Source organism: Trichoderma gamsii, assembly GCF_001481775.2.
Source record: "Trichoderma gamsii strain T6085 chromosome Unknown Scaffold_8.2, whole genome shotgun sequence".
Classification (NCBI taxonomy): Eukaryota; Fungi; Ascomycota; class Sordariomycetes; order Hypocreales; family Hypocreaceae; genus Trichoderma; species Trichoderma gamsii.
The window spans coordinates 663262-681468 of NW_020171345.1; the positions used below are offsets into that span (position 1 = coordinate 663262).

General features: G+C 49.0%; 9 protein-coding genes across 9 annotated transcripts; 5 read left to right on the forward strand and 4 right to left on the reverse strand.

Moving 5' to 3' along the window:
* Nucleotides 1-304: 304 nt before the first annotated feature.
* TGAM01_v203164 (beta-mannosidase) lies at nt 305-2969 on the reverse strand (the record flags this gene model as incomplete). The annotated part of the gene is made up of 4 exons (XM_018802521.1): nt 305-1267; nt 1414-2111; nt 2163-2377; nt 2440-2969. The coding sequence occupies 4 exons, from the start codon at nt 2967-2969 to the stop codon at nt 305-307; spliced, it is 2406 nt and encodes an 801-aa protein (XP_018664439.1).
* A 1201-nt stretch (nt 2970-4170) lies between these two features.
* TGAM01_v203165 (hypothetical protein) lies at nt 4171-6203 on the forward strand (the record flags this gene model as incomplete). Its single annotated transcript, XM_018802522.1, has 8 exons — nt 4171-4570; nt 4643-4817; nt 4870-4969; nt 5031-5578; nt 5630-5724; nt 5784-5842; nt 5921-5983; nt 6042-6203. The coding sequence occupies 8 exons, from the start codon at nt 4171-4173 to the stop codon at nt 6201-6203; spliced, it is 1602 nt and encodes a 533-aa protein (XP_018664440.1).
* A 1112-nt stretch (nt 6204-7315) lies between these two features.
* TGAM01_v203166 (protein RER1) lies at nt 7316-8111 on the forward strand (the record flags this gene model as incomplete). The annotated part of the gene is made up of 4 exons (XM_018802523.1): nt 7316-7384; nt 7441-7558; nt 7667-7966; nt 8026-8111. 4 exons carry the CDS (start codon nt 7316-7318, stop codon nt 8109-8111), a joined length of 573 nt encoding a protein of 190 aa, XP_018664441.1.
* Nucleotides 8112-8862: 751 nt separating this feature from the next.
* Nucleotides 8863-10412, forward strand: TGAM01_v203167 (hypothetical protein; the record flags this gene model as incomplete). The annotated part of the gene is made up of 2 exons (XM_018802524.1): nt 8863-9133; nt 9205-10412. The coding sequence occupies 2 exons, from the start codon at nt 8863-8865 to the stop codon at nt 10410-10412; spliced, it is 1479 nt and encodes a 492-aa protein (XP_018664442.1).
* A 520-nt stretch (nt 10413-10932) lies between these two features.
* On the reverse strand, nt 10933-12881 carry TGAM01_v203168 (hypothetical protein; the record flags this gene model as incomplete). Its single annotated transcript, XM_018802525.1, has 2 exons — nt 10933-10984; nt 11044-12881. 2 exons carry the CDS (start codon nt 12879-12881, stop codon nt 10933-10935), a joined length of 1890 nt encoding a protein of 629 aa, XP_018664443.1.
* Nucleotides 12882-13696: 815 nt separating this feature from the next.
* TGAM01_v203169 (hypothetical protein) lies at nt 13697-14739 on the forward strand (the record flags this gene model as incomplete). The annotated part of the gene is made up of 2 exons (XM_018802526.1): nt 13697-13884; nt 13947-14739. The coding sequence occupies 2 exons, from the start codon at nt 13697-13699 to the stop codon at nt 14737-14739; spliced, it is 981 nt and encodes a 326-aa protein (XP_018664444.1).
* Nucleotides 14740-15176: 437 nt separating this feature from the next.
* TGAM01_v203170 (40S ribosomal protein S22) lies at nt 15177-15796 on the reverse strand (the record flags this gene model as incomplete). Its single annotated transcript, XM_018802527.1, has 2 exons — nt 15177-15436; nt 15664-15796. The coding sequence occupies 2 exons, from the start codon at nt 15794-15796 to the stop codon at nt 15177-15179; spliced, it is 393 nt and encodes a 130-aa protein (XP_018664445.1).
* A 922-nt stretch (nt 15797-16718) lies between these two features.
* TGAM01_v203171 (40S ribosomal protein S12) lies at nt 16719-17169 on the forward strand (the record flags this gene model as incomplete). Its single annotated transcript, XM_018802528.2, has 2 exons — nt 16719-16959; nt 17045-17169. 2 exons carry the CDS (start codon nt 16719-16721, stop codon nt 17167-17169), a joined length of 366 nt encoding a protein of 121 aa, XP_018664446.2.
* A 238-nt stretch (nt 17170-17407) lies between these two features.
* Nucleotides 17408-18120, reverse strand: TGAM01_v203172 (peptidyl-prolyl cis-trans isomerase PIN4; the record flags this gene model as incomplete). The annotated part of the gene is made up of 4 exons (XM_018802529.2): nt 17408-17425; nt 17495-17631; nt 17739-17841; nt 17983-18120. 4 exons carry the CDS (start codon nt 18118-18120, stop codon nt 17408-17410), a joined length of 396 nt encoding a protein of 131 aa, XP_018664447.2.
* Between the last annotated feature and the right edge of the window lie 87 nt (nt 18121-18207).

An 18207-nucleotide genomic window follows, 5' to 3' on the forward strand; every position in this document is an offset into this window, starting at 1 on the left:
GATCGCAGTTCTCAACTGCATTTACTGGACCTACTACATCGGATCAAAGAGGAGACTACATGGGATGTCACACAAGCTGTTGCAACTTTGGAGGAGAGATGGAGGGGAGTGGTTGACTGACGAAGCTCTTGTTTTGTATCCCGCATAAACGAGGTTATACCCACAAGATCAAGTTCATCTCTTTTCTGAAGACTGCATGATTTATCTAGATCCACCCAATCCAGTGTAATCTCGTCATCTATAACGTATCTGTATAAGCGTCTACCTAAGCTACCGAAGTCGCATCTCCAGACATACAATCCCATTAATTCTCCGGTTCCAAACTTATCGAGCCATAGTGCTGCTCTACAACTCCAATTTCGCCGATATCAATCTTTGCATCGGCGACAGCAGTAACAATTACAATCTGCTCCTCGCCTGGAACTAGATCCAAAGCATTATCACTAAAGGTGAAACTGTCCGCAACGTCCGGGTCCACAGAGTCGATCATCAATTCTACCCCCTTGGCCACACCATTCTTCACCGAAACAGCAAGCTTGAACGATTTATCAGAGACATTGACGTCTTTTTTGGTGACGGTAACCTCTGTAGCGGTCAAGTCGAGATGTCTCAATGGTTGTGGGAAGTTGATATAGCGAGCTAGCACGGCTCCATCTTTGGTCAGCTTTGTAGCAACAACTACAGATTCCTGCTTGACTCCCCATTTGTCTTCCTCAAATTTCAATTTTCGCAGCTCTATTGAGCGGTTTGGCGGTAGCGCCACTTCTTCGGACTCAGAGGCCAGCAGTTTACCATCCAATACAGAATAAAAGACTGTCGTTACGGTCAACTTTGCCTCAGAAACGGTGCAGTTGCTGGCCCAGACATCTGCCGTGGTAACTCGCTTTATATACACTCTAGTAAATTCATCAGCAGGGGTTTCAACTGTCGTTCTTGTGCAGCCAACAATAATGGGCGCATAATCTCTCTTTGCAACAAAATAAGCCAGCTTGGGACGAAGAAACGCATCGGCCAAGGACCAACTCGCTGCTGGGAAACAGTCGTTGAGCTGCCATATCAGACTTCCAGCACACTCCTCTTGTCCAGGACCTTTCCAAAGACGCCGGAACGGTCTCAACGCGTAGTCCGTTGCCTCGGCTTGGTTGAGCTGAGTGGCATATACGTATGCTGATAACGAAGCGTGGTTGTGCTTCTGGTTATCAATCAAGTACATTGACAGCGTGCGCTGGTCTTCTGGTGCGCAGAACCAGTTATCGAATGTGCGTGACTGGGGGTGTCTCTCTGAGGGATCGCTTATAAGTTGACGGACGCTGCGGACGGCGGGGGACGACTTCATGCCAAACTCGCCACGAAACGACCGGTGAGCTTTTCATAGTCTTGGTATGGATATCGTGGCTGATCAGCCATCCATACTCTCCAAGAATGGATGTCGCCCACAGTTGCGTCGTTGCTGTACGATCCTCCCCAGGGGGAAGAGTTGTGATACGGCACGCGAGGAACGAGCTCGGTGCAGATGTCGGGTAGCATTTTGTCGTAGTACCAGCGTGCTGCCCAGTTTGTCTTTAGCCAGTTGTCTGGGTTCTTGTCGTTGATGTCGTATTCGAGATGGTGCAGCTCTGCAAACATGTGGTCTTCATTGTTGCCGCACCACAGGACGATTGAAGGGTGGTGGCGTAACCGCTTAAGGTTATATATGGCCTCCTCGCGGATGGTGTTGGTCATGAAATCCGATACGGGGTATACACCGCATCCAAGTTGGAAATCATGCCATATGAGAATTCCAAGCTCGTCGCAAATCTCGTAAAACGAATCATCCTCGTAGAGTCCTCCGCCCCAGACGCGGATCATGTTCTGGTTTCCATGGAGTGCCAGTTCGATCCATTGGCGATAGCGCTTTGCATTGATCCTCGGCAAGAAGGTGTCTCCGGGCACCCAGTTGGCGCCGCGGCAGTATATGGGGATTTGATTCACTTGAAAGAAGAACGTCGTTCCTGGAGCTCCTTTTTCAAGAGGTCGCTGAATTAGACGGAGATGGCGGATGCCGACTTTGCGAGTGATCTTTTGGTCACCCAGAGTGGCCGTCACTGTGTACAGCGGCTGCGTTCCATATCCTACTGGATACCATAGTTGTGGGTTTTTGATGGATATACTGCTATTCCCACTTCCGGTAAAAACGGTTTCATCATCTGGACCACTGATGTTGATTTGTACCAACTTATCGTTGTTGTCAGGACCTTGTAGCTCCAGATTGGCGTTTACAGTTGCAGAGTCTAGAGAATCTGTAACATCAATGTCGATGTTCAAATCAGCGATACGAGTGACGAAGGACTCGAGATAGACTGGTCTCCATGGACCGCAGGTTAGCAGCGTTGGCGCCCTGTAATTCATGACAATCAGCCGAATGAACAATATCACTATCAAAGTACTTGAAAATCTCACCAATCCCATCCAAAATGACATCCAATTTTGCGGACATTCATACGGCACGAATCGCCATTCCAGAACAAGTTCTTATAGCCTTGCGCTTTTTCAAGCCGTTTGCCCTCTAAAAAGGCAGAGTCGAAAAGAAGCTCAAGCGTGTTTTCTCCACCCGCTGACTTCAATGTATCTGTGACATCTACACGATATTGAAGAAACATGTTGGCTGTGCTGGCAATCTCCTTGCCATTAAGACTGATCTTGGCATATGTGTCGAGGCCATCAAAGACCATTGTGTGAGATGTCTTGCCGCTGCCTGATGGTGCCTGCGGTGAGGTGAATGAAGTTCTGTAGAGCCATTGCTTCTCGCCGACCCATTGAATGAGTTCGCTGTTTCTATCCTTTGGCGGATCTGGAATTAGTCCGTGGTGTAGTAGATCGAGATGTATGACGGTTGGGAACTGGGCGACGGAACGAAAATCTGAGTCTGGCTTGTCTGCTTGCTTGAAGGTCCAGCCGTCGTGGATATTTGTCCGTAGGTAGGTGGCCATGGTTGAAATTGAAGTTCGGGTTTTCATGTATCTTTAGTAACGTTTGCGGTATGTTCATCAACAGAGAAATGAGAGCGAAGTTGATATAAGTAGATTTTATACTAGTCTAGATATATCAACAACAGAAGTGGTTTCTGTTGACGCCGAGGAGCCGCCGTCTCGCCTGACGGCTCTCAAGATGGCGGAATAGAAGTTATTACCATATTAATAAGTCTAAGAAGGCGATCTCGGATGACTTCCCCACGCTTTAAGAGTAGTCATGATCTTCATGTGGACATGAGATTGAGTTCCCCGCCGCCTCCACGCTGATACCCCGCGAGTTCTTGAAACGATGCCATACGGATTTGGATATTGCGATGTAACTGTAAAAATATTGTTCATGTCACCTCATGTGCACCTTCGCCTACGAATTGATTTCGGAAAATAGCCGAGCTGGCGATCGGAGAAGCTGACGCGACGAACCATATCCAGATGCTACCCCAAGCTCCCCTCACCGGCTAAAGCACATCAAAACTCCACTTGTTCACCATTCTCTCTCCAGTTTTCAATGCTCATCCCCCAGATTTTCTCAATGTTAGCAGACTTAGTGTTTCCTCTAAAATACTAAGGATAAACGTCTAAAAGGCCTGTCGCAATGAACATGAGCTTATACTAGTGCTACTTATACCAAACGAATATATCCGGGCAAAAGACCGCCAGTGTCTGCGACTTCGGCATTGTGGTAACATCTCTTCTTGGAATATACAATGCCGATCTCTTCATCCAAAGACCATAAATCCCAGCTTTGGCATCGGTTTGCAGCTAAACGCCTACGGTACTTGGAGCTGTGACGGTTAGTCACTTTTTTTTAAAACCGACGTTCCCCCACTTACATGAACTAAAGAATTGGTCTCTTTGATGATGAAGGAGCCGTCGATAATTCCAAGTCTTGAGAATCATGAGAATCGTCCATTCTATTAGTGGCGTGATGACAAGAAAAGGGGGACGGGAGATTCTTCCCCTCTCTTGTTTGCCGCATCATCTACGCTACAAGTATCCTTTCATCTATATGTACCTATAGGTAGACCCCGGTCACGGCTGCACAGATGTTACCAACATATATGAGCCTCCCTCCATCTCTTCCCAGGCTATAACCGACCAACTGCTTTCATTTTTTCCAAGTCTTGAAGAAGTGAGGAGAATAAAGCGTTCGTGGCTGATAATGAAGCTCTTCAACGCCCTCAAGTCATCGGTTCCGCCGTCTAATACTTTCACGCTCGCGAACAAAGAATTTCCAAAGGTAACATGGTGGCGCGAGCCGGGTCTTCGGCATTTGTATCTCTTGCTTCTCGTGCCTCTAATGACGTCCATGGTCAATGGCTACGATGGCTCCATGATGAACGCACTTCAGACGAGCGGACAGTGGCAGGATTATTTCCATCATCCGCGCGGCTCGCTGCTGGCGTTTTACAACCTGGCCTTTGGACTGGGACAGCTCTTGGCCGTGGTTCCATTCCCATTTCCTGCTACGATTGCAGATAAGCTGGGGAGGCGATGGGGAATCGTGATTGGCAGCATCATTGCAATAATTGGTGTGGCGATTCAGAGCGCTAGTATAGATGGTGAGAGAAGATCATCCTCTTCAAGTACTGAGTTTGCAAAGTAATACTGACTCCGCGATCACTATGATGTAGTCGGCATGTTTGTCGCTGGAAGATTTGTTCTCGGCTTTGGCGTCATGATCGACCACGGGAGTGCGCCTCTCATAGTGACCGAGTTGGCTCACACGCAGCACCGAGCCACAATCACTGCGGTGTACAACTCGATGTGGTATTTTGGGTCGATTGTTGCTGCGTGGGTGACTTTTGGGTATTTATTACCGCTTATATTGAGAAGTAGTAAAGGAAACTAACTGAAGCAGAACGATAAATATCGGCAGTGACTGGGCATGGCGCATTCCGTCCATTATCCAGGCTTTCCCTGCTATAGTGCAAATTATCTTTATTTGGATGTTACCAGAGGTTAGTAAACCCGTTTTGCCGTTACTTCAAGCTTATATCTTAACATAGAGTAATCTCTCAGAGCCCACGTTTCCTCATTGCCAAGGATCGTCACGATGAAGCCCTCGAAGTCCTCGTCAAGTTCCATGGCAACGGCGAGCGCACTGAGTTCGTCCAGACTTCGTTCACCGAGATCAAAGAAACGCTCGCTCTAGAGCAAGAATTTTCTTCCAAGAGCGGCTGGCTCGAACTTATCCGCACGCCAGGCAATCGCAAACGCACCCTCATCTGCTACCTCCAGGGCTTCTTCTCTCAATGGTGCGGCAACGGTCTGGTTTCGTATTATCTCGTCCCTGTGCTGGAGACTATTGGTATCACCAAGAATGCCGAGCAAGCTGGCCTCAATGGCGGGCTGCAGATTTGGAATTTCATAGTTGCTATCTGGGCCTCGTTCAACATTGACAAGGTTGGTAGAAGGAAGATGGTATTGGGCAGCACAGGATCGATGGTTATATGCTTTGTGTTGTGGACTATACTCTCGGCACGGTATAATATCACGGGAGACAGCGCCGATGCAAAGGGCGTTATCGTGATGATCTTCTTATTCTACACGGCATTCAACTGCGGATGGTAAGTTGAAGTGCTTTCCGGCATGTGGCATCATATTCATGATTTGCATAGGCAAGGTCTGCTTCTGGCATATCCCATTGAGATTTTGCCCTACGAAATCCGCGCAAAGGGCCTGAACGTTACGTTTTTCGGAGTCAGTACAAACTGTGAGTACTTGCACTCTCTTTATATACTAGAGTATCATCTTGCTCACCTGCTGGATCAGTGCTCAACCAGTATATCAACCCGGTTGGTATCGAGTCTCAGGGATGGAGATTCTACATTGTAAGTCGGAATCCTATGGATCAATCTTCTATCGTCAATGGAAGTCACATGTGCTTGGCTAATAGCGATCCATAACAGTTCTACGACGTCTTTCTCTGTGTCATTTTTACTGTCGTATATTTCCTCTGGGTTGAAACAAAGGTACAGATGCATACTCTATATCCTTGTTCATATATATGAATAACGAAATCCTTCTTAGAACACTCCGTTGGAGGAAATCGCCAAATATTTCGACGGCGACGAAGCCAAAGTGGGCGGCGGCGCGTCAACCGGTGTCTCAGCAGCAGTGCTCTCTCAGATGCAGGCGAAGAAGGATGACTTTGGCGAAGAAGTGACACATGTCGAAGAGAATACAGCATAATGGGCAATGGGATATTTGGAATAATGATGGCTTGGGCACACGTATACACATACCGTATCGTCTCGCAAAACTCGACTTTGACTGCAGACCACATGAACGGAGGTAGCTAATTTCACTTTTTGTACTATAGAAAATTGTGTTAAACTAGTGAACGAAGTACTTTACTCCATATCCAAAGTTGCGAGGCAATAGTATAAGTCTGCTAAATGTCGTAAGCTTGGTGAGAATCGCAATTGCATAATCCATCTGTACTTTTTACATGTGAGACCAATTTCTGTTAACCTTAAGATACGTGACAAAATGTCAAAGTAGCATTTGCAAAAATGGAAATAACGGAAAGAAGAGCAAAGGAGAAATTATTGAAGCAAACGTTGTGCAAGCAAAAAATGCGTCATCCGGAACTCGAATCCGGGCCTCAACTTTTCAATTGGTGAATGGAAGAGTTGAATCCTAACCCCTAGACCAATGACGCCTATCATTGTGAGCTTTGACCCACTGACGGGACTAAGCGGCGAAAATCTTAGTATATAAACTGTTTGCAAGTAGGGCATGATACTTCACGTGTTGCACTTCGGATCGAGAACAATGGAAAAGACATCTGTTGGATCTCTCAACTGTGAATGATGGAACATTTTCAATTCAATCTATTGTTGATTCTCCAAAGTATTTCATTTGGTCAGCAGAATGACAATTCCCCACCTAACAATAGTGCTCGCTCCAGTGCTCGCTCCGTACGTTTTGTGCTGTCTTGCTTTGAAGATCACAATTCAATGGGCTTCGGAGAAACTACAGTTACTCCGCAGGTACCTGGATTTGCTGCAGGCACCGGCAAAACACCGGCCTGTACCCGCTAGCGGCCAGGGGTCAAGCCTTACGTGGCTGAATCCGAAGAAAATGGAAGCGGACGCAAAGCACATGCTGGCCCTGCGCCCCACGCCGCATCAGCTTGTTTCGCGATTAAGCAACCCATCTGTTCCCATCAACTTCTTTTTCCCCATTCAGTTGCCTGGACTGTCTGATTATTGGCGCGGCAACCCGCTCTCTTCATCGTCCATCCTCATCAAAGCCTCGTTCCGATTCCTCTTCAGGGCGACTTGATTAAACCCGCCAAGATGGATGCGCCAGAGCCCGAACAGACCCCTTTCGCGGCCGTCACAGCCCATACCACCAAGTTGCAGAGAGTAGGCCTGCCCTCCCGCTGCATTTTCCCGAGCTTACAAGTGCTAACTGTGACCAGCAATATCAAGCGATCTTGGATCAGTCAACTCCATTTGTCACATACCGATGGATTGGCACAGGCGTGGCTCTGCTGATGTTCTTCTTGCGCATATTCTTCGCGCAGGGATGGTATATTGGTAAGTGGCGGCTCTATCCCCAACCGTGCTTTCTCGGACCTATAGGAGGAAAAGAAGATTGAGTATGTGAAATTTCAAATTGAAACTAACAGATTGTGTCCAAAACAGTTGCCTATGCCCTAGGAATCTATCTCCTGAACCTGTTCCTGGCCTTCCTCCAGCCGAAATTCGACCCTTCGAGCGACGCCCTGGATAACGAGATGGAAGATGGCTCTGTTGGCACCCTCCCAACCAACCGAGACGAAGAATTCAAGCCCTTTATCAGACGTCTTCCCGAATTCAAGTTCTGGTACTGGGCAACCAGAGCCATTGGCATTGCCTTTCTCTGCACCTGGTTTGCCATCTTTGACGTGCCCGTCTTCTGGCCCGTCTTGGTCATGTACTGGTTGATTCTCTTTGTCCTTACCAGTAAGAGCCCTCTCTACAATGCAATGCCTGTCGTATACATGCTAACCAAAATCCTGCAGTGCGCCGACAAATCCAGCACATGATCAAGTACCGCTACGTGCCCTTTTCCGTTGGCAAGAAGTCTTACAACAAGGACCGGTCGTAGGCAGATTGCATTTCGATTGCTTAGAGACTTAATTTTCTCTTTGAGGGTTTGAAATGGAATATTGGAGATGGACTTTTTTTAAATGGGTCGACGTCAAGTCGAAACAGATTGCCATAGCCTACAAAGAGCCAGAGTGCTTGGTGGGCTGGATGCAAAAAGATGAGTGTATGGCAAACAGATGGGCTTTTAAAAGGGATTACAAAAAGCGATTGAGGGCCTATCGATGAATGCTCTAAAGGCGTAGATGGATGGGTTAGACCAGGGATGACTGATACGAAATCGCATGGGAATCAGGTCTTGGAGACGAACTCTCAAAGAGAGCCAGCTACCTATTATATTTTAATTTAATGAAATACTTTTTTACGCCTCAGAAATTGGGAGTTGTTATTCTTTATCATCTGCGGCATTTTACTTTCATATTACCGACAGAAAGCCTTTCATTTGGCTCAGAAATGGCTGGTCTTCGTCTGGTTGTACAAAAGCCGCGTGGTGGGGAACCGCAGAGCTTGGCCTCAGATTTACAGCCTCGCAGGGCTCTCGCCTTGTGCCGCGCGCGACGACCGTTTTTCCTCTTCCATCACCACCAACACTCCGCCACATCCTCCAATCAGCCTCCAAAGCAGCAATTGGCGATAGAGGCACCGAAACTCATTGAGCAACCTGTTGATAATTGCTGCCTCAATTGCCTGCCTCCACTGCATACACGAAAGCACGTCAGCCGGCAGATTCCAGCTGAGAAAAGGGACACAGCATGTCGTCCTCAGGAGCTCGCTCGGGCGAGCGCGTGATTCACCAGGACTTCATCGCGCGAATCCGCTTCTCAAATGCTCTGCCTCCGCCGCCTAATCCCCCGAAGCTGCTCGACATCCCCAACACCGGCCTCTCAAGCGGCCAATACACGACGCCGGGGTTTGCATCACGTCTGGCGCGAGAGCAGCCGCTCAACATCGAGGCCGATGCCGAACTGGGCATGCCGCTCGACTTGGTGGGAATGCCGGGCGTCTTTGATGGAGATGAACGATGTGAGTGCGGTTTGATTCTTGGGTGGTTAATTTGACGCCGAGTTGGATCTGACCTAGGGATGACTTCGCAGCAATCCAAGCACCATCACAGCCATTAGCCCTCCACCCGCACGATCGAGCTCTTCTCAGACCTATTGCTGCCCTTGGTAAGCCCAAGGTTGCCGAGGCCAACGTCTCTTTCCTCCGCCGAACAGAATATATCTCGTCCCTGGTCCCGAAACGCTTCGAGGCAAACCACCCCAGGGCCCTGCTGGCCAAGTCTCGACGACCGGCCAAGCGCCCAGAACCCGCCGCCGACTCTCCGCAGGTCATCAAGCGCAAGATCGACAAGGGCTTCGAGATTGCGGAGCAGGATCTCAAGGACCCCAAGCGCATCAAGCACCCCTCCAAGAAGCACCTCAAGCTTGTCGATGCCCTGCCCCTGGTGCCCGACCTGGACGCGTTTCCCGACTCTGGTGCTTACGTTACTATCAAGTTCCTCACAAATCCCGTCTCAAGCTCCAACGAGTATGATAATCGTCTCCGCAGCGGCCTTTTCAGGCCGATAGACCGCACGGCGGCCGAAGAAGCAGCGCTCGAGGCCGCCATGGAGGCCTACAACCAGGACCCGGTCAGCAACCCCAAGCCGGCCAACTTGATGAACTATGATTTCTACCTTGGCCAGAGCCGTGCCGATGCCGACCGCTTCCGCCGCAAGTTTGATGTCGACGACGCAGACCGTGACGATGATGACTTGTATACCCACAGGGGAGACACGGGGGGATACTTCCAGTTTAACAGGATCAGGGCGTACGAGACTGCCCAGGAGACGGAGCTCGATCACCCGACCAAATATGAAGATGAAATCATCCTCTCCACCAACGAGAAAGACACCGATTCTAGCCAAAAGGCTGTATTCTACTACCCCATTATGCAGAGGTCTACTATCCGTCCCCAACGCACCAGGAACATTGCGCGCACAAATTACGGCCTTGCTGAGGACGATGAGCCGCAAGTCGTCGACCAGCTAGACCTCACCGTCGATGACCCGACAGAGGAGATGAGGGCCGCCATGAAAATGTACGCACGGCATCCCATGGGCTGGGAGCAGGACGAAGAAGAAGAACTACAGCATGGCGTTGAGAGGTCTATCGAGGAGGGCGATGTTGACGCGGATGGCGATGCCGAGGGCGAAGACGCTGATCGTAATGGAGCTTCCAGTCCGGCTGAGAAGTACCATGAGCGGTCTCCCTCTGCTGATCATGACGCTGAAGGGGATGAGGACGAAGACGAAGATTAGACTTTGCTGATAGGAGGATGAGATTTGAGATGTTGAGTGATTTGCTCATCCGCTCTGAATGTGCTTTTTCTTGATCAATTTCAAACTCTTTTTTTTTTGGACTTTTTTATCTTTTGGGAAAATTGATTTTTCAAAAGCGATGTTTTCGTCTTAACTTGGAGAACACAGAAGGAGGGAAATGGGGCTACGAGGACGGTTGCCGGTGCGGATGGGATTTTACATCCAGGTAGCTTATCAGGTATATAGATCGGCATTAATGAAACTATGTGACCCTCTCATGCCCCAAAGTATTAAATTGGTAAGAAGAAGAACATCCATAACGAGTTGTAACGGTGGCAGATGCCGATAGAAGAAAAGAAAGACGTGACGGTCCGACATTGTACTGTTTCTTTTCGTGCTTGCTCCAATTGATAGTGTAATACTATATGTGTATGTATGTATACATATATAACAAATAATGGTATCATTTCATATAAACGCCTGGTATATAATGCTCGCTGTCCCATTCCATGCCGCCCAATCATACATCATACCCAAGATTGGCTCTATTATCGTCAATTACCCGTCCATATCTGCGGGATGTCAGTACGTGTCAAATATCTTCAAAAACAAAGGGGAGAGAGAAACTCACTCTAAAAGCAGTCTGAAAAACCACGCCTCCATATCTTCCTTTCTAACCGCCTTATTGGCCCACTCGCGACTCTCCTTTGCAATTTCCTGCCCCTTGGCAGATCCCTCGCTGTCTTCATTGATGAAACGCACTGCTTCAAGCCAGTCGTCTCCTTGGAGGCTCAACGGCACGTAGTGCACCCAAGGTTTTAGCCATTCGTTGTGCCACTCGCGGAACAAGGCAAGTTTAAACGTCAAGCTTTTGCTCTGCAAAAAGGCGTAGAAGCGGCCGGAGAAGGCGTTGCCGTCAATGTCAACGAGATACTTGTATCCCCAGGCGTCTTGCTGGTCAACTAGGTCAACGACGTCAAAGAACTCTCTTTGCGCTTCGCAGTCTCCCGGGTCGCATTGGCCTACGTGAGAGAAATGCACGTCAATGAGCTTCTGGTATTCTCCACGAGGAACTTCCTTGGCCTCCCATTTGCGATTTCCGGCTCCGCCACTGTTGGTCATCACTTTGGCTTGCTCTCTGGAGTTGATCTTCTGTACAAAATGCTGGCGGTGGTGCCTCCTCCAGCCGCCGTTGCGACTGTACCCTCCAGTGGTAGAGCCTCGCCAGTAAAGCTTGCTCTCCTTCTCATCCCACGGCATATCGTTGGTTTCGTTGTAGGCAACCTTTTTGTACCAATACCATGGAGACGGATATATGATATCTCCATAAGACGACACCTTGGACTGGGAGAATATGGGTAGCAGATCATGGGTGACCCTGAACGTATTAGGGCGATCGAAAAAGCCATACGTTGAGCTTAGAGAGGGTGTTAGACATATTTCGGACATGGCAGTTGTGTTGTAAATAAAGGCAAGATCGCTAATTCCGTATCTGCTCAAGTCGTCTGCACGCTCATCTTCGAGGATCCTGGCTTGGCTATCGGGCGGACAGGACATGCGAGAGTCTCCCCAGGTAGATGAGTATTGAATAGAGCTAAACCGCGATAGCTTCGTTTCTTTGAATGTTCTGCCGTCGTTTAGATCAGGTGATTTGGTAAATGCATTGACGAGCTTCTTGCTCGCGCTCAAAGAAGCCATGTTTTCGTTCTTGGCTTTGTTAACCAGTCGATTCAAATCGTCGTGCGGAACCACCACACGAGGTTCGTCGTGAATGTTGAAGGCCAAATCCATATCCGGCAAGTACTGCTTGAACTTTTCCATCATTCCTTTCGTGGCCTCTCTCTGCCACTCGAAGCCGTGCTCCGCATGCGTGATTTCGCCGTCTCGTATAGCGACACCAATCAACCCATTGTCGTAGCCAAGTGCCTCTGTCACTCTTGCACGAATAGTCTTGGGCCTAAGACCCCAGAACGGAATCATCATATCATTAACCATGTCGTATTCGTCAATAAGCTGTACGTTGTTGTCCACGGCGAACTTATACCACTTATCGAAGTGTGGAGGAGGGGGTATGCCATATCGCCTGCGATACTCTCTAACGGCCTCCTCCAGAGACTTGGATTGTCGTTTCTTCAATTCCGAAAACTGCTTCTGTGCATCTTTAACGAGATGAATTATCGGATGTATCGCCGAGTCAGGGGCTGCTTTTGGCTTCGGCCCGCCCGTCACGACTGGCAAGTCTTCCCATACCACTGGAGATTGTGAGGTGGGTTTAGGCTTGGTTGGCGCTGTTGACGATGACGATGCTGCTGCTTGCAGAGGATGCTGGTCATGCTTTTGCTGCTGGAGAGGCTGCGAGAGAGGAGTAACCAGGGCATCAAAGTGCTCGTTTGGCAAGCTGAAGATGAGATATGCGCAGTAACAAAAGAGCAAAACAGCCACAACAGGGAAATACGGACGCCGCCGCATCTTGGGTTCTGGCTCCGAGACAATCTCACCCCCAAGAAAAGGTTAAGCCAAAATGAAAAAGAAAAAAATTATACCGCCAATTAGGCCATGAGAACGCAGCTGGCAACACTCTATTCCAAAAATGAGAAAACCATTGCAAACCAGCATCAGATTTGCCGCTGGAGCAAGCAACATGAAGATTCTGGGTTTGTTTACTTTTGGGCCAGTGGCGACGGCAGCAACCAGCGGGGCTGCCGCTAGTGGAGGGGAAGCCAGCTAAAGGCTCTCTGTAAAGCAAAGGCATCTGATTTTCAGCGCAGGCACAGACTGAGTGAGCGTTAGCTTCAGCTAAGCCACCACAGTCACTAGCCACAGCTGGAATTAACAAGCGTCTATTGGCTATATTTTAGGCTCAACCCTTTTAGCCAATCAAATTAAGATTTTATAGATATCATGCACAATCCTAGACTTTTCGTCATGTAGCTGTTGGTACATTCAAACAAGCTAGTAAAGTGCTTTACACCTACCTAGCTCTTCATATGCATGATCTCAGAATTCTCGCGGTGCCTCTGAGCCTTTGCAAATGGACTTTTCAGCTTCCCGCTGGCATCAACCAAAGGCTCTCTGCAAGGCTCTCTGCAAGGCAAAGGCAACTATTTTTAACCTGCTAACCTAAGCCATTAGGCACTGTCCGGGGCGAAACTTCCTCATCAAGTCTAGTGGGGCCGTAATGTGGCTTATATAGCTGGTGCCGTATCCTCTTACAAATTCCCATTTAAGTCGTTCTCCTGACAGATGGTAGATACTATTTACGCCTTTCTCAAGGTAGGTACACAATGATAGGTCCTTGGAAACTGTTCCGCGCTATCTGGCGCCTGTTCTTGGCGATATTCGGGACCTGGCTGCTTCTGGGCCTGCTATGGGCGTTTCTTCCCTTCCCTTCCAGCGAAAATGGCTCCCACAATGCAGCCGACTATGCAACCAAGGTCCTTCTCAGCGGCAAGACACTGCGTCGAGTATATTGGTAATGCCATATGAAACAAATCAAGTTGAATTTTAACAGTTTGACCTAACCATCTTCTACAGGGACCCCGTACAGGTGAACGAATATGAATCCCGGCAGGGCTTTGCGCTTGACTACAAGTTCAACATCTCCGACTTCACCCTTACAGTCTCGGGGCTGGAGCAGCCTATACACATATTCCGCGATGCACTGGCCGGGGACGATGGGCGCAGGGAGGAAGTAAATGCGACTGTGCGAGCGGGTGATACGGATGGCGCGAACTTGCCGTGGTTCCCAGCTGAAGATGCACTCTTGCTCTTCTGGGAGATTCACCAAGAGTGTGCGAGTGTTCCGCTCATCATTCATCGGCCTGTCCATAAAGCAGCAAACATGTGGCAGCAATTCGATATATTCCTGAATACGCTAGGATACCGCAATAATGCGCTTCTCTCTTTCCAGATGGTGGGGAACGACACCTCATCAATAAGACTCAGCGTCCCGTCACGGCCAGATTCTTCATCGCCATCCTACACGTATCCTGCCCGCGTCAGGATCATCCAGGTCCTCGCACCATTCTCGCTCTTGATCGCCGCCGCCTTCGGGTTCATTACAGAACTTCTCGGTGGTCTGGCGATTTGGATTTTCGCGGCTATCTGCTTTGGACTCGTGGTGTCAGTTGTAGTGGCGGGAGCTGGCATGTACTGCTTTGGGAAGCGTCCCGATGAGCTCGCTGATATGGTCAAGGATGAGCTGCAGAAGCTGAGAGATTCTGAGATGATGAGAAAGTGGAGAGGGACTGATGGTGGTGAGGCGGCGTCAGCGGATAACTCGCAGGAGCAGAAGACGTCTGTCACTGAAACAGATGTCAAGGTCTAAGTAAACACTTTCGTGCACTGCAGCTATAAGTTTGTCAAAAGTTGCCTACTCCCTAGGTTTTGTCCTTTGGTAGGTATTTAGCATAGAAGAGGGACACCATTTCGCATTCATCAGTAGGTATCATGCAGTGACTTCTCCAGGGGCACAATTTGGCGGTTTTTCAGGAAAAACCTATCATGATCATACAATTCAACATACAGTCTTGAAGTTGAAACCAGCATTGTAAAATCATCAAAGCATCACAAATGAACCGGGAAGTCAGATATTTTGGGCCCTCGTGTATGATTTATTGCCAAGTGTACGCTAAAAGAAAAGTGACTATCCGGGTATAAATCGAAGGATGCTGATCACTATTACCGCGATCACCATTGAAACGCTGAGAATGCCTCAAAACCCTTTTTTTATTTCTCTCTCATCGCCAGTTTTTTTTTTGTTGTCTAGTAGAAGAAGCCGATGATCTTGCCGGCAACGTGCTTTCGGCGGGCCTCCTCGTGGTCCATGATACCAGCGGAGGTGGTCAGGATAACGTAGCCGAACTGACGGGCAGGCAGCAGCTTGACAACCCACTTCTCGAGGTCGGCGAGACGGACGTTGTAGCGGGGGGAGATGACACCAGTCTTGTTGAGACGGCCGTTCAGCTGAACGACGATCTTGCCGGAGCGGTGGTCATCGACCTCCTCGAACTCGCCAATGTAGCCTGAAAGAATAAAGAATTAGCCAAATGTTGCGGAAGACCTCAAGCGACTTTAGTTGTGATAAAATGAATTCTAGAAATCTTCTGAAAATCCACCGCATGATAATATATCGGCCACTTATAGGGGCTGGACCGTGGTGCAGTATCGATCGTAGCCCTAGTTATCAAGCCGAAAGGAAAGAGGGGAATGGGTGAATTGGTGAAGTCGCATATGTTTCCATCAAACGTACCGTGGCGCTGCATGACCTGGAGGAACTTGACAATGACCTTGGAGCTAGGTCGGATCAGGACCTGGCGCTTGCCAGACTTCTCGGCATTGTTGATGCTGTTGAGGGCGTCGTGGAGAACGGAAGTGCGGACCATTTTGGCGGTATTGAATGGAGATTCTCAAGTCGAGATTGGGAAATGAGGTATCTGCCAATGGACAATGCATGTTAGATTCGGGGTGGCTCTGATGAACATGGAGAGTGCCCTCAGCGATCCGTCGACGAGGGTTCAGCCTGCTCATTGCCGGAGGGGAAGCAGCGTATCAAGAGACGCCAGCCAAGCCGTTCAATGCGCCAAACGGAACAGCATGATAGCTACTAGTAGTGCATCGCGCGTTCATCGCATTGTCGCTCATCGGGGCCGACGTTCATGATTGCTGTCCCCAGCCACGATATAAGGCGTCATCTCGCCGTGTCGAGGGCGCTGTTGGCGTTGATTCAGACCATACATACCTCTTTGGAAGTTTGACTGGGTCGAGTGAGAAAGTGAGGTTCGAGCTGAGTGCCGGAGATAGAGGGAAAAAAACTAGACGGGGCCCTGGAATGGGTCCAGCCTTGTGCCGTTGGTGCGTTGTGTGCCCTGGTGGTCCGTGCGCGTCAAAATGCCCTAAGGGTACGCACTCGGTTACCTGGATTTAGGCAAATCCCCGTTATTCTCAACTCCTACTATCAACTGTTCGCGCACGACGCAAAAACCCCCGTCACTAGTTCATCACACATCAATTAATCTTCGAGGATCGCCCGACGAGAACAACAAACAAGATGGTGAGTTTCTCGCCCATTTTCGCAGAATTGCACATGTCGAATCGATGCTCCTTTCTTCTGTCCGATTTCAACAAGAAAAAATGAGCCCCTCGCTGGACCTTTGTCGATTGCGAAATTACCCCCCTCTAGACGAAAAAACACAGCGCTAACGCAGGCATTTTTTTTTTCCGCGAAAAAAGTCGGACGTAGAAGAGAACAACGCCCCCGAGGTCGTCGAGGAAGTCGAAGTTTCTGGAGATGCCCCCAAGGGCCAGATGTCCGTTCTGGACGCCCTGAAGGGTGTTCTCAAGCTCGCTCTCATGCACGACGGTCTCGCCCGCGGTCTCCGTGAAGCCTCCAAGGCTCTGGACCGTCGCCAGGCTCACATGTGCGTCCTGAACGAGAACTGCGAGGAGGAGGCCTACAAGAAGCTGGTCATTGCTCTCTGCAATGAGCACAAGATTCCTCTGATCAAGGTTCCCGATGGCAAGCAGCTCGGCGAGTGGGCCGGTCTCTGTATGTGATAATCCAGCCGAATCCGAGGGGGGGAAAACCCGGAGAAAAGAGGATATAAGACGAATTACTTACATTTTTATTTTAGGCGTTCTTGACCGTGAGGGTAACGCCCGCAAGGTCGTCAACTGCTCTTGCGTCGTTGTCAAGGACTGGGGTGAGGAGTCTCAGGAGCGTTCCATCATCCTGAACTACTTCCAGACCTCCCAGTAAAGGGTATGGACGGTGTTGATTTAATGGGGTATAGAGGTGCGGTCTTGGTTTCTTTTCAGGACGCGTAAAAAAACGACTTTTCCTTTAGGGTTGTACTCTAGGCCTTGTATCATGGCCACATTGCATGATGGGAACAATAAAAAAACGGCTTCAAACATTCATCTGAATCTCTGGCTCTCCTTTGTTCTGTCTTGTGATATTTGAATGCACCCCTTTTTCTAAGTCTCTTCTCCCCTTTTCACTTGCGTCCTTCGACCTAAGCAGTCCAGCATTAATACCACACAATGCTCCGGAAACAAACGTGGGTAGAATTTTGTAAACTTACCATTATAATGTGATAGCCAAACGGTGTCTTGGCCTCTCCAATGATAGGATTGCCCGTAGTACTTGGCTGCAAGGCAAAGGCAACTTCCTCAAACGTAGGATCCAGACTCCCCTTGGTCTTCCACCCTAGAGAACCCCCTATAGCGAAAGAAAAGAAAATTATCAGCAAATTAGCTCTGAGAGCACCAGCTACGTATAATACTAGGTAGCGTAGCATCACAATAGAAGAAGAAGCAAAAAAGTACCTTGCCGTGCCTTGTCCTCGGAATAGGTCCGGGCAACCTCATCAAATTTGACACCTTCGCTCAGCTTCAAAAGAGCCTCTTCCTTTCTCGCATGTTTTTCGCACTTTTCGCCTAAATTAGCGGTGACGTCATTTGCGGCCCAAATAATTGTAATGATAAAAAGAAGAAAATAAGAAATGTTTGAAAATCATAAATAAAGGCATAGGTCCAGCGGCTACTTTACAGCGGCCTCAGCAGGTCATACCAGAATGTGTCGAACGTTGATAGACATGGCTCCTTTGGTCTTCCCTCCAGACTCTTTGCCCTCGGCCCCCTTTCCCTTGGCGCCGCCCTTGTCGCCGGATTTTTTGTCGTTTTTCCCCATCGTTGGCGGTTTGCGCATGTGATATCGCGGATACGATGTATGAGTGAAGTCTTGTTCAGTTGTATGAGCCCCCGCCCCCGAATAAGCCCCTCCTAAAACGCTCGA